The sequence below is a fragment of the Saccharomyces eubayanus genome, chromosome VIII (assembly GCF_001298625.1).
Source record: "Saccharomyces eubayanus strain FM1318 chromosome VIII, whole genome shotgun sequence".
Lineage (NCBI taxonomy): Eukaryota > Fungi > Ascomycota > Saccharomycetes > Saccharomycetales > Saccharomycetaceae > Saccharomyces > Saccharomyces eubayanus.
Genome location: NC_030983.1, coordinates 736,592 through 750,000, shown reverse-complemented (window position 1 = coordinate 750,000; position 13,409 = coordinate 736,592). Strand labels below are relative to the sequence as shown.

The 13,409-nt window shown below is 43.4% G+C and overlaps 7 protein-coding genes across 7 annotated transcripts; 5 read left to right on the top strand and 2 right to left on the bottom strand.

Annotated features, from left to right (window-relative positions):
- Nucleotides 1–117: 117 nt before the first annotated feature.
- On the bottom strand, nt 118–1,131 carry TFB6 (TFIIH complex subunit TFB6; the record flags this gene model as incomplete). Its single annotated transcript, XM_018368160.1, has 1 exon — nt 118–1,131. The coding sequence occupies one exon, from the start codon at nt 1,129–1,131 to the stop codon at nt 118–120; it is 1,014 nt and encodes a 337-aa protein (XP_018219542.1).
- Nucleotides 1,132–1,790: 659 nt separating this feature from the next.
- MEK1 (serine/threonine protein kinase MEK1) lies at nt 1,791–3,326 on the top strand (the record flags this gene model as incomplete). The annotated part of the gene is made up of 1 exon (XM_018368159.1): nt 1,791–3,326. The coding sequence occupies one exon, from the start codon at nt 1,791–1,793 to the stop codon at nt 3,324–3,326; it is 1,536 nt and encodes a 511-aa protein (XP_018219541.1).
- Nucleotides 3,327–3,478: 152 nt separating this feature from the next.
- Nucleotides 3,479–5,467, top strand: MNE1 (Mne1p; the record flags this gene model as incomplete). The annotated part of the gene is made up of 1 exon (XM_018368158.1): nt 3,479–5,467. One exon carries the CDS (start codon nt 3,479–3,481, stop codon nt 5,465–5,467), a length of 1,989 nt encoding a protein of 662 aa, XP_018219540.1.
- Nucleotides 5,468–5,491: 24 nt separating this feature from the next.
- Nucleotides 5,492–8,545, bottom strand: CIN1 (Cin1p; the record flags this gene model as incomplete). The annotated part of the gene is made up of 1 exon (XM_018368157.1): nt 5,492–8,545. The coding sequence occupies one exon, from the start codon at nt 8,543–8,545 to the stop codon at nt 5,492–5,494; it is 3,054 nt and encodes a 1,017-aa protein (XP_018219539.1).
- Nucleotides 8,546–8,769: 224 nt separating this feature from the next.
- Nucleotides 8,770–9,255, top strand: DI49_5162 (uncharacterized protein; the record flags this gene model as incomplete). Its single annotated transcript, XM_018368156.1, has 1 exon — nt 8,770–9,255. The coding sequence occupies one exon, from the start codon at nt 8,770–8,772 to the stop codon at nt 9,253–9,255; it is 486 nt and encodes a 161-aa protein (XP_018219538.1).
- Nucleotides 9,256–9,450: 195 nt separating this feature from the next.
- PUT4 (proline permease PUT4) lies at nt 9,451–11,328 on the top strand (the record flags this gene model as incomplete). Its single annotated transcript, XM_018368155.1, has 1 exon — nt 9,451–11,328. One exon carries the CDS (start codon nt 9,451–9,453, stop codon nt 11,326–11,328), a length of 1,878 nt encoding a protein of 625 aa, XP_018219537.1.
- A 353-nt stretch (nt 11,329–11,681) lies between these two features.
- On the top strand, nt 11,682–13,247 carry PYK2 (pyruvate kinase PYK2; the record flags this gene model as incomplete). The annotated part of the gene is made up of 1 exon (XM_018368154.1): nt 11,682–13,247. One exon carries the CDS (start codon nt 11,682–11,684, stop codon nt 13,245–13,247), a length of 1,566 nt encoding a protein of 521 aa, XP_018219536.1.
- Nucleotides 13,248–13,409: the final 162 nt, after the last annotated feature.

The window sequence follows — 13,409 nt, the reverse complement described above, 5'->3', positions numbered from 1 at the left end:
ACATATACATATATATGCGTATGCACGCATCGAAAATAGAGAGAAAAAACAGAATAAAAGTTTTAGAAGTTACAAGTTTATTTAATGTTGAACATATGCTAAAGGCTGGTGGGAAGTTTAGATCGAGTTGGCATTGTCTAAAAACCCCTCATAAATTCTACTTAATTCGTAATGGTAGCCGTGAATAAGTTGAGATTCTAAAAATATGGGTAAGCGAACTCTTGTTCGTTCTGCGATACCTTTTAATCTAACGATTTCAGTTCCATTCAATTTCTTTTTTGAAGCCACCGCTGCCGCTTCTTTGCAGTCGTTGTTATCGATCAAGATTACGAATATCTTATCAAGGATGAAAAATAGTTTGAATAGCTTGGATAATGTATCGTTGATCTCTGAATCTTCCATATCTTTAAACGTGAACTTTTCCGCATAATCAATGAGATCGTCTGCAATTTTGATTAAATAAGATCCCTGTCCGAAATAACTGGAATGTTCAGATGTGGTGCTTGACGTTCGGGCACTAGGGCAGTGTCTCTTTTGTTCTGACTGAAGTAAATAGTCCGAATTGGGGACATGTGCGATGGAATACCAAATAAAGTCAATCAAAGTTTTCAAGTCTTTCAATAAGGGAGTAAGACTAGCATAACCATTTTTCACATTCAAACCCCTGGATTGGACAAATTTTCTCTGGATTTGTAAAAGCTGGTCATCAACATAGGATATAAACTTGGATTGTTGGGACATCGATAATCTTCTTGGATGTGTAACTTCATTGTGGCCACTTGACAATAAGTCATTAAGTTTTGTAGTGGATGAAAACGGAGAGGATACGTTGATTCTAGGCTGGAAATCATCAACGTCATCAAGCATGGTTATGTCGTTTATGGCGTTGTTAGTTTCACTGTAAACGTCATTGAATTCTGGCGTATGATACCTTTTCTTATTGGGATTACATTTCCATATCGTATCATTTATATTCGAACTCGCGACAGCGTCGGAGTCTGTGATTATCTCTACGTCAGAGTCTGGATCCAAGTTTAAATCGTCAATGTCTTTTTCGTCCAGATCGTTCAGATTACTCAAGTCTAGCTGTTCATTCGGTTGAGCGTGTAAAGGTGTATTTGGTTTGGACATGGTTATGGGATGCAGTTATTCCTTGTTTCGTGGTTAATTGTCCTCTCTGCTTGTGTTCTTTTAGTGTCTGCAGTGACTGGCTTGTTGTGCTTTTAGTCGTTGTCGTAAACACTCCTAACTAGCTTTATAATTTCATCTTCATCATGAAAGCGGGACGTTGACATTTATTTGTTCTTCTTGCTTAATGCGCGAAGTGGAAAGAGAGCGGGGAGGAATTAGCTCAGCTATTTAAAAGGGGCATAAGCATAGCTAAATAACGTTACAAAAAGTGGTGGATATCAGCAAGTGTGAGAGCGTGCGTCTCCTTTTATATAACAAGTAATTTTAAGGGAGATGCCCGGATGAAACTATTCATATAGGAAAGTAACTGGCCCATCTTTGGGGAGGTAAAACACATGAACAGAAACATCGCTATCTTTCCCCTCATGTAGCGTCTTTCCTTACTCTTCCTTTATTGTAAAAAGTATTCATTGAAAGTTCATTGCTTATCCACCAAATGCTAAAATCATGATAATATCGTGCACTTTGGGCCGAGTTAAAAAGGGGTGATGGCGGCTAAATTTCGGCGGCTAGTTTACTATTTTTTATGTATAAAAGGGGGAAAAATCGACTAATTCTTTGGATCTCTTCCTTTTGCTAAGTAGTGCAATTCTCTGCTCATGATAGGACGAAAAGATAACAGGGAAAGCGAGGGCCAAATGGAACCGTTTGGCAGTTACAATCTTACAACCAAAGATGGTCTTCAGATGGACACGACCGGTGTAGCTGCTGCTCATTTGGAAGTTAACGTGGGTGGTTGTCGCACAGAACAGGTAATACCCATACTGAAGCATCAACTCGTAAAGGTGGGAAGGAATAACAAAGAATGCCAGCTTGTTTTGACACATCCCTCAATTTCTTCCATTCATTGTGAGTTCTGGTGTGTATTTTTTGATGAAGATAGCATTCCCATGTTCTATGTTAAAGATTGTTCTTTGAACGGAACATACTTAAACGGGTTGCTTCTGAAAAGAGATAAAACGTACCTTTTGAATGATTCTGACACCATTGAATTATCTCAAGGAAATGAAGAAAACGACCATAAAAAAATACAGCTGGTTTTTATGATCAATGACGATTTACAGTCCTCCATGGACCCAAAACTTTTGGATCAAATGGGCTTCTTGAGAGAAATAAATCAATGGGAAATAACAAATAGGATAGTTGGTAACGGTACTTTTGGTCATGTTTTAATTACACATAACTCAAAGGAAAGCAACGATGATATTTGCTATCATCCTGAGAATTATGCTGTCAAGATTATCAAACTGAAACCAAACAAGTTTGATAAAGAGGCCAAAATCCTTTTAAGATTGGATCATCCGAACATTATTAAAGTCTATCATACTTTTTGTGACAGGAATAACCATCTTTACATTTTTCAGGATTTAGTTCCTGGTGGTGACCTCTTTTCTTATTTAGCCAAAGGCGATTGTTTAACTTCCATGTCCGAAACGGAATCATTAATAATTGTCTTTCAAATCTTGCAAGCGTTAAACTATCTTCACGATCAGGGTATTGTTCATCGTGACTTGAAGCTAGATAATATTTTGTTATGCACCCCTGAGCCATGTACTAGAATTGTCTTGGCCGATTTTGGTATAGCTAAAGATTTGAACTCTAACAAGGAGAGAATGCATACCGTAGTAGGGACACCGGAATACTGTGCTCCCGAAGTGGGATTTAGAGCAAACAGAAAAGCCTATCAAAGCTTCTCAAGAGCGGCTACTTTAGAGCAACGAGGTTATGATAGTAAATGTGACCTATGGTCCCTGGGTGTTATTACACACATTATGTTAACGGGTATTTCTCCGTTTTATGGTGATGGTTCTGAGAGAAGTATTATTCAAAACGCAAAAGTTGGCAAACTAAACTTTAAATTGAAGCAATGGGATATTGTTTCGGATAATGCGAAGGGTTTTGTCAAAGAACTTTTACAAACTGATGTAACTAAACGACTAAATGGTAAACAAAGTCTTGAGCATATTTGGATCGCAAAACATTTAAGTCAATTGGAAAGGTTGTATTACAAGAAAATACTGTGCAATAATGAAGGACCTAAATTAGAAAGTATGACTTCAGATTGGAAAAGAAAGTTACCCAAAAGTGTTGTCATTTCTCAGGTCGTACCAAAGAAGAAGAAAGTTTTGAAGTGATTCTATTGTTCAATTCGGGGTTTCCTGATTACGCGCGATGCAAAATGAAAATCCAGTGAAAAAAAAGTAAATTCACTCCACGTTTATAGGTAACAGTAACCTTTTTCTAATGAATGCAGCAAAAAGATGACATCAATATACCGAAATAGAAAATGAAATCCACTTTTAAAAGGTTTTCATCTACTCATATAGGTAAATTGATCAAAGAGTCTTTAAATACCCCTGAAATACTACCACAGCTGGAGCGGAAGTCATCATTGCATAAACATTTCCTGAACGCCAAGAGAACAAACTCAATTACTGATAAGTGGTTGAAGGATGCATTGACAAGAAAAGATAAACTACATGAAGATGAACTTCGAAATGTAAATCTACGATTGACCGTAGTACTGACTACTTTACAGAAGCTTCGAACAACTTATAAGCCGGCCTCATATTTCGCATTGTTGAATCGCATTGGTACAGGCCATATAAAATGGCTAAATAAAAGGGGCCAACAAATCGATACACCGATATATGGTCGCTTGCCCTTAGAGTTTTATCACGAATTATCTAACATGCTCTATAGTATATCACTCCGACGTGCAAATGACAAAATTGCATTAGCTAAATTTTCACTGCAGTTACTCGATCGTTATTATTACCTTAAAACCAATTCTTTCACTGGCAAAAAGAAATTCCAATCGAACCCCAAGTTTTTGAGAAACTGTGGCCTATTAGCCGTTAAATCAGAGTCGATCTACTATTTAAAGGCGATGCAAGAGCTATTTAGGGAAAACGCGGAAGGTCCGTTGTTGACAAGCTTAACTCAGTTGGCATTTTATGTGGAGACGCACCAGTGGACAAATGTATTGGACTGTGTGTATTCGTGTATTGTGGATTTTGATTCAGTAATCTCGAAAACTCATGATAGGGATATTCAAACGTTAGAATTATTCAGTTCATATTTGGTTAAAAGTTTAGAACTATTAATAACACAAGATATGGAGAACGAAGTTTGCCAGATTTTGACAAGCTTATCTTCTAGGTGGAACTTTCATTTCGACGAGCATGATTCTTCGAATTTGTTACAACTATGTGAAAACCATTCCTGCTTCAAAATCATTGAAACTTTGAACAAAATATCATTTGTCTCTGTTGAAACTAGGCATCTTGAAATGATAAACTCATCATCCGAGATGAGTTTGAAACAATGTGTGAATTTCCTGGCCAAAAGGAACTTTCAGCCTTTCGAGCAAAAGTCATTTCTTCATTCATTATCGTTCAAATTAAAGGAGTTACCTTTGAGTGTAAAAGTATGGGAACAGTACATCGATGAATTTGATGCCTATATGCAGGCAGAATCCATTTCTCTTCCGTTACGAGCATTTTTTGTTGATATTTTACTCAAACGTCTATCTACCCATAGAGGTTTTAATTTCACGTTATCAATTGTAGAGCATATGATATATGAAAGAAATTTATGGCAGCCATTCTTAATGACAGAGAATATAATTGATAACAAAGAAAATTCCAACTTCCATTATCTCTTTCACGCTATGTCTCGAGCCCCTTCCACCAAGATTTCTCTGCTGACACTGTTCAACCGATTGAAGGAAACTGGCTATCAATTTAGCATACATGATTTTCTTTCGATGTTAAAGCCTTGCAAACGCTATTCTGATTGCGATTATTTCTATTTCGTTTTCTATAATTTGTTGTCTATACACAGTCACAAATTCCTTTACTTCGACAAGTTAAGTGGTAAGTATTTATGGAGACTGCCAAACCAGATTGTAGATGCGATTTCTGGATGGCTTTCTAATTTGGAAATTGGTCTACAGGAAAATACTGATAGGGTTGTGCAGATAACAGACGATGTTAATGAATGGTATGTCGCAGAGAGATTAAATCATTTAGAAGAAACTACTATTCGACCAATAGACAAAATTAAATTGCGTAATGTTTTTGGGGAGCAAGAGACATTTTTCGATATGGATTCTGAAACTTTTCAAGATTGTGAAGAGAAAAGAGGTGAAGAGGTAAGACCGCAACATTCATTTAGCGCAAAGGATGGACAGTATAGTCTAGAGTTAGATCTCTCATATTCAGAAAGAATAGAAGACTTGCTTTGTTATATAAGCTCTCAAAAACAGCAATGATCATATATTTTTGCCGTCTGCGTTCTATAAAGTAATATCAGACTCTAAAATATTCGTAAAGTTTGCATTTCTACAAGCCATCTGTAAAGTTTCAAGTTGCCTCATGGCATCCAATTCCAGTAGTATTTGGAATATACCTTGTAAAGCAATATTTTGATCTGCCATGAATCTTGATTTTGTTGCCATATATTCACGCTTCACAATAACCAAGAGCCTTTTTAAAATGGAATTGACAAGATCAAGTGTGATTTTTTCAGTCGTTTCTTTCATTGTGTGGTGATAAGAGATCGCCAAAAAGGGGAAGAATCTAACCACGTTAACTCTTAATGTCACATAATCTAGTAGGTGTAGATTATATAATTTAGCGAAGACGCCTTGAAAATTGAAATCCTGGTGTAAAATAACTAACCCAGACTCCATGATCCTTGTCCAGAATTTTAAACAATTGATGGCGAACTTTACGGTATCAAATCGCATGCCGCCCGTTAAAGGATCTTGTTTGAAATCATGTTTTTTGGACTCGCCCACTTGTTTAGCAGTTGGGATTATTCTGATCAGATCATTACAAAGCTCAAGTTGTTGAGAAGCGGTTAAAGACCTAAAATACACAATAAATGAATCGATAGATGAAGTCAGCTGAGAGTCGGCAAAATTTATTGCACCCGCGCTTATCATGTAGCCTTTCCAGAATTCTTTAGTTTGACCTTGTCCATGTTGAAAATTGAGTATCAAAGAGTCAGATATTTCGGTATTTTGCGAGGTAGTTGGAGCGAGTAACTGGAAACTTAATTTTTTGATCTCTAGGGCAGGCTCTGCCACTAATCTTGTTAATTTTGCCTTTAAGATGTCGCCGTTACCAGAGAACAAATCAAAATGTGCTTGTATAAGTTTTAGCGCTTGTATTCTTACCAGACGTCCTACATCACCTTGCTGAGTTATTGTATAGTCATCCAGACAGTTTATAATGATGTCAAAAAACTTTTGGTAAGAATTTGGCGGTATAGCACTTATTTTATTCTCCCAATGGTTTTCAAGTTCATCTATCAGGATCGATTTGGACTGTGATGTCAACGTAGGAAACAGAGAAAAGAAAAGAGAGCAAAATTTTTCTTGATCAGGCAAATGGCATATTGAGTGGCAAGCCAATTCGTTACCTGACTTAATGCATTGAACTGCTGTATTATAATTCAGACCGACGCACTGGGATATAATTTGTTGCGTAGTAGGGATGAATTCATTGTATAAGGTTAGTTTTTTCTGTGGCGCTATTATGGTGACGAATCTCCAAAACAAATCCTGGTCGAAATCACGTTGCCCCATCAATTGCCAGTACTTGAGAATGACAAACATTTCAAAAGGTTCAGGCGAGTTATCATTGTAGTGCTTTTTCTTCAGTTTCCCCTGGAAAGTGAAATGTGAACTGATCTTATTTCGGAAAATGTCTATACAAAGCTGCCTTGTCGTGGTGTGGTTTACTCCATTTTCAAATAGTTTCAAATGTAAGTATAATATTTGACAGTTTTGTATGAGCGAGTTTCCCGGTCTGTTTAAGATGGAGTGCAGTAAATGAGGCGGGTCAAATTGCGATTTGATCAAGGGAAGTAAATTGTGATCTATGTTAAGTTTCATCGTGGTCAAATGTAGATTATCGAGTAAATTCCAATTGAAGGACCAATGAACGAAAACGTCCCACACGCAGACAGACGTGTTGGCGGTGCTCCCAGGATGGAACAGTTTACGGATCAAGTCTGAGTTGTCTTCAAACGAGCTTGGCAAGTCTTTCCAGTTTGCCTGCAGTATAGAGGCTATATCAGTTTGGTCCAGCGCCAGAGATTTGTTGGACCTGCCCAATAGTTCTTGGAGAGCAGCGAAACTCGAGTATCTAATGATGAGTTCTGGATCGAAAAAGGCATTTATCAGTAGGTGAGACAGTAGGGATTTCAGTATCTGAGGTGCCAAGTTGTTATTATTTGATCGTATTATAGACCAGATGATGAAATTTGTTGAGTCTCTAATGTGGTGACCCTTGATGATCTGGAATTGAGATTGCTGGAAATGGCAGGTCGTGGGGATGATCTGGGTCAGGACCTGATTGATCAGTTCTGTGGGGAGGGTTTTGGCCAGGGCCAATTCGGCAATAACCAAGAGAGAGGTGTGTAGCTCGTTGCTGTCGATGGAGTCCAAAGGCTCGTGTAGCATGGAAACGGTGTTTTCGATGGTGTACCCGCTGAGTTCGAGGGACGTGGATGGGTCCACCTGGTGGAGGAACTTGATGATCTTGGCAAAGGAGTGCGACAACTGGAAGCGCGTATCCGTGGAACTCGAATCCAGATGTTCTTGGAAAAATTCCACTATGGCATCGAGGACATTGTGGGATGCGTGGTCGTACGAAACCCGGAACAGTTTCGGTAAGAGCTTGATTGCCTGGGCGGACAAGGCAAGGTGCAGTAGATGCAGCAGGTTCTCCTCCGAGAAGTAAGTTCTTGCGTTCTGCGAGCGAACGAACAGTTTCAGAAACTGGTTGAGCAGAGGGACGTTTGAGCGATCCGGTTCTGGGATCTGGTCGAAGCCATGCGTGTAGTTCTTGAAGTATAGAATGGCCTTGATCTTACAGATCGGAGGGACGCAGATCGGGTAGGTGTCGAACCGAGCTGATGCTCGAAGAGTTTCGTCGAACCTGTCTTTGAAAGTGTAAGGGGAGAGCAGAATGACGCTGAGCCAAGACAGGTTTAGATAGATGCACAAGACGTCGGCGAAGGAAGAGGGCGGGGCTTGGTTGTGTAAATAGTGTACGATGTCGTCTAATCTAAAAATATTTGTATCTAGTGATTTAAGGACCATTGAGTGGGAGATTTTGTCAAGATTGTAGAACAGTTCTGCGGCGAGCCGCTGATCTTGCAGGGACACGTGGAAGAACGAATCGACCAAAGGGGGCACACAGTTGGCCACTATGGAGTCCAGCAGGGCCGGATCGTCTTGAAATCTGTTAATCGCGACAATCGTCTGCCGGTGCGTGTCAGGAGACACACTGCGCACTCCGGACAGTATCGAGCTTAGCAAACTCTGGGTAGTAGACATGATTGGGGGGGGGGGGGGTGGTATGTATGGATGGTTGCTTTAGTGAGCAACAGATTGAATCGAATTAGATGACATTTCTTTTTTTTCCTTTTTTTTGGCTTCCGAGATCTTTGTGTCGCTTACTCTATTTTTTTTTGTTTGTTTATTTTTCACACGCTTACCCGGCCTTGCCGAGCCCGCTTATCCAGATTTCTTTTTTCTCTGCGTCTTGCGACGGAGATCAAATGCCGAGCCTGGCCCGCGCCCCCAGAGGCCGGATGTCCGTCCATACTGCGGCGGCTTCCGGCGGCAGTCATGCCCAAAGGACCCTGGGATCGTTTTTTGGGTGCTTTGGGGTCCTGGGCCTATCTTCCTACACCGCTAGTGCAGGTCGCTTCATGACATGGCACGGCACGGCACCGGCGGCGTTTCCCCTCCGCTGTCCGGCGGCCCGGGGTCCCTGGCCTCGGCCTTGGACCCCGCGCCAGCCCTGCGCTACCCCAAGCACAGGCAAGGGCTCCTCTGCTGTGTGTTTTTTTGCGCTAGCAATGACGTGCGGGCCGCTTGTGCCTGCCGCATTTTTCGCTTTTCACCGGCTACCTGATACCGTCTTATCAAAGAAGGTCGCTTTTCCACCTCCTCCCCCCTCGCTATCACCGTGCCTGTACACTTATCACTACTTCACCGGGTTTTTATCAGTTTTCACCCCTCCGTCCTGTGCTGATAGATAACACACAGACCATTCTACTCTACTCTGCCAGGCCCCGACCGACAGTTTTTTATGGTGAAATAATCATTATGCCTGCATATGGACATGCCCTTTTTTGTACATATATAAGGGCCCGTGCCATGCACCTGGGGTTCTTTTATCCAGCAAAGACTTCTTTTTCTTGTCTCCTCCCAAGATCACCATCGATGCGTACACCATGCTGAATCTATCGCTACCCTTCCATAATAATAACCGACACAGCGCGGGCGTCTCGCCCGCGCAGACCGTAGTCACCTTCACGGACGCCGCCGTCGGCGGCGCCGACAAGAAGGACGCCAACGTCGTCCAGGTGACGGAGTCGTCCTCCTCCGGCTCGCGCACACAGCACTACGAGGCGGAAAAGGACGACGCCATCCGCATGGAGAAGATCTCCAAGAACCTGTCTGCGTCGTCCAACGGCACCGTTCGCGAGGAACTCGACCTGGAAAAGTCGCCCTCCGCGGACGGAGACGCCGGTCCGCCGCGCCTGAAGCAAGGTCTGCAGTCGCGTCACGTGCAACTGATCGCACTGGGTGGCGCTATCGGGACCGGGCTACTGGTCGGGACCTCGTCCACGCTGCATACATGCGGCCCCGCGGGGCTGTTCATTTCGTACATCATTATCTCCGCGGTGATCTACCCGATCATGTGCGCACTGGGCGAGATGGTGTGCTTCCTGCCCGGGGACGGCTCCGACAGTGCCGGGTCTTCTGCCAATCTGGTCACTCGGTACGTGGACGCGTCGCTGGGATTCGCTACTGGCTGGAATTACTACTACTGTTACGTGATCTTGGTGGCCGCCGAGTGTACGGCGGCCTCCGGGGTTGTCGAGTACTGGACTACCTCCGTCCCCAAGGGGGTCTGGATCACCATCTTCCTGCTTGTTGTCGTGCTGTTGAACTTCTCCGCCGTCAAAGTATACGGTGAGTCCGAGTTTTGGTTTGCGTCCATCAAGATCCTGTGTATCGTGGGACTGATTATTCTTTCGTTCATCCTGTTCTGGGGTGGTGGGCCGAAGCATGATCGTCTCGGGTTCCGCTACTGGCAACACCCGGGGTCCTTCGCGCACCATCTCACGGGCGGCTCGCTGGGGAACTTCACGGACATCTACACCGGGATCATCAAGGGCGCCTTCGCGTTCATTCTGGGCCCGGAGCTGGTGTGCATGACTTCGGCCGAGTGTGCGGACCAACGCCGCAATATCGCCAAGGCGTCGCGCCGTTTTGTGTGGAGGCTGATCTTCTTCTACGTGCTGGGCACGTTGGCCATCACCGTGATTGTGCCCTACAACGATCCATCTTTGGTCAATGCGCTGGCGCAGGGCAAGCCCGGCGCCGGGTCTTCGCCCTACGTGATCGGGATCCAGAACGCCGGTATTAAGGTTCTCCCCCACATCATCAACGGGTGCATTCTGACCAGTGCGTGGTCTGCTGCAAACGCCTTTATGTTTGCAAGCACTAGATCGCTGCTGACCATGGCGCAGACGGGCCAGGCGCCCAAGTGCCTCGGTAAAATCAACCGGTTCGGTGTTCCGTACGTGGCCGTGGGCGTGTCATTCTTGTGCTCGTGCCTGGCGTATTTGAACGTGTCTTCGTCCACTGCGGACGTGTTCAACTGGTTCTCCAACATCAGCACCATCTCTGGGTTTCTGGGCTGGATCTGCGGGTGCATCGCGTACCTGAGATTCCGCAAGGCCATCTTCTACAACAACATGTACGAAAGACTGCCCTTCAAGACCTGGGGCCAGCCGTACACCGTTTGGTTCTCGCTCACGATCGTGTCCATCATCACCATCACCAACGGGTACGCCATCTTCATCCCCAAGTACTGGAAAGTGGCCGACTTTATCGCCGCCTACATCACCCTGCCCATCTTCCTCGTGCTGTGGTTGGGCCACAAGCTCTACACCAGGACCTGGAACCACTGGTGGCACTCGGTGTCCGAGATCGACGTTACCACGGGCCTGGTCGAAATCGAAGAGAAATCAAGAGACCTCGAAGAAATGAGACTGCCTCCCTCCACTTTCAGGGAGAAGTTCATGGACGCGCTGTTGTAACTCTCTCTGTATGATCATATTCCGCTACCTCAAACGGTACTAATATTCAAGATGCTTTCCTCCGCGCTTCAAGGAGCAGAAACACATATATATACAACTATAAAAACAAAAAACACCGCACACATGCACACATAAAATCTCTCTGTAAAAGCTATTTTTATTCATTCATGTATAAAAGCATAAAAAGTTTGTTAACGTATTTTCTATTATTTCTTTTTTTCTTTTTTCCCTCGTATACCTTTAGCCACGCGCCCTGAAAAACAGGGGTAAAGTGTATAGGGTTTTGAAATATATATATATGTATATAAACATATATAGAACGTGCAGTGTAAAATGAAAAATTTTCAAAAATCATGCCAAAGACGCAATCGGCCCCAAGTACACCAACACCAACACCAATGTCAGAATCAAGACTGCAGAGACTAGCCAACCTGAAAATAGGGACCCCGCAAGAGCTTAGACGGACCTCTATTATAGGCACCATCGGACCGAAGACAAATAGCTGCGAGGCAATCACCGCTTTGAGGAAGGCTGGACTGAATATCATTCGAATGAACTTCTCCCACGGCTCCTATGAATTCCACCAATCAGTGATCGACAATGCCTTGGAATCAGAACAGCTGTTCCCCGGAAGACCACTCGCCATTGCTCTGGACACCAAGGGCCCTGAAATCAGAACGGGGCGCACCTCGGACGACCAGGACTTCCACATCCTCGTAGACCACCAGATGATCTTCACCACGGACGCAAAGTTCGAACACTCCTCCAATGACAAAATTATGTACATAGACTACGCTAATTTGACAAAAGTAATCGTGCCCGGGAAGTTCATATACGTGGACGATGGGATTCTGTCCTTTAAAGTGCTGCAAATCATGGATGATTCCAATATAAGGGTCCAAGCTCTCAATTCGGGTTACATCTCATCCCGTAAAGGTGTCAATTTACCCAATACCGACGTAGACTTGCCCCCTCTGTCCGCAAAGGATATACAGGACTTGCAATTCGGCATGCGGAATGGAATTCACATGGTATTTGCCTCATTCATCAGAGCCCCTGAAGACGTCTTGACCATTAGAAAAGTTTTGGGCCCTGAAGGCCAGGACATCAAAATCATCTCCAAGATCGAAAACCAACAAGGTCTGGATAATTTTGACGCAATCCTGCAAGTCACAGATGGTGTCATGATAGCAAGGGGTGATTTGGGTATCGAGATCCTGGCACCAGAAGTGCTGGCCATTCAGAAAAAACTCATCGCAAAATGTAATGTGGCGGGCAAACCTGTCATTTGCGCGACCCAAATGCTGGAGTCAATGACCTACAACCCAAGACCCACAAGGGCTGAAGTCTCTGATGTCGGAAATGCTGTGTTGGATGGTGCTGATTGTGTTATGTTGTCTGGCGAAACGGCAAAGGGCGATTACCCAGTCAATGCGGTCAAGATAATGGCGGCCACAGCTTTAATTGCAGAAAGCACTATTGCGCATTTGGCTCTATATGATGATCTCAGAGACGCCACTCCTAAGCCCACCTCCACTACAGAAACCGTTGCAGCCGCAGCCACTGCAGCTATTTTGGAGCAAGATGGTAAAGCCATCGTTGTATTATCCACTACAGGAAACACAGCAAGGTTGCTCTCTAAATATAGACCAAGTTGTCCTATCATACTAGTAACGAGGCACGCAAGAACGGCAAGAATCGCACATTTATACAGAGGTGTTTTTCCATTTGTCTTTGAGCCAAAACGCTTGGACGACTGGGCTGAAGACGTGCACAGACGCTTAAAGTTTGGCGTGGAAATGGCGAGGTCTTTTGGAATGCTCGAAAGTGGTGATACTGTTGTTTCCATCCAAGGTTTCAGAGGCGGAATCGGACATTCAAACACCTTGCGTGTTTCTACTGTTGGTGAAGAGTTTTAGTAAAAATTAAAGTCCCTTTATTTGTTTTGTTTTAATTATTTATTTAATTGTCCGTTGGTTCAGTTAGTTTGTTTTTTTTTTTTTTCCCTATTTTAATAAACGTTTGGATATTACAACTAATATATAAGACTAACTGAGTCTGATGTTGTTGTTTTTTTTTCT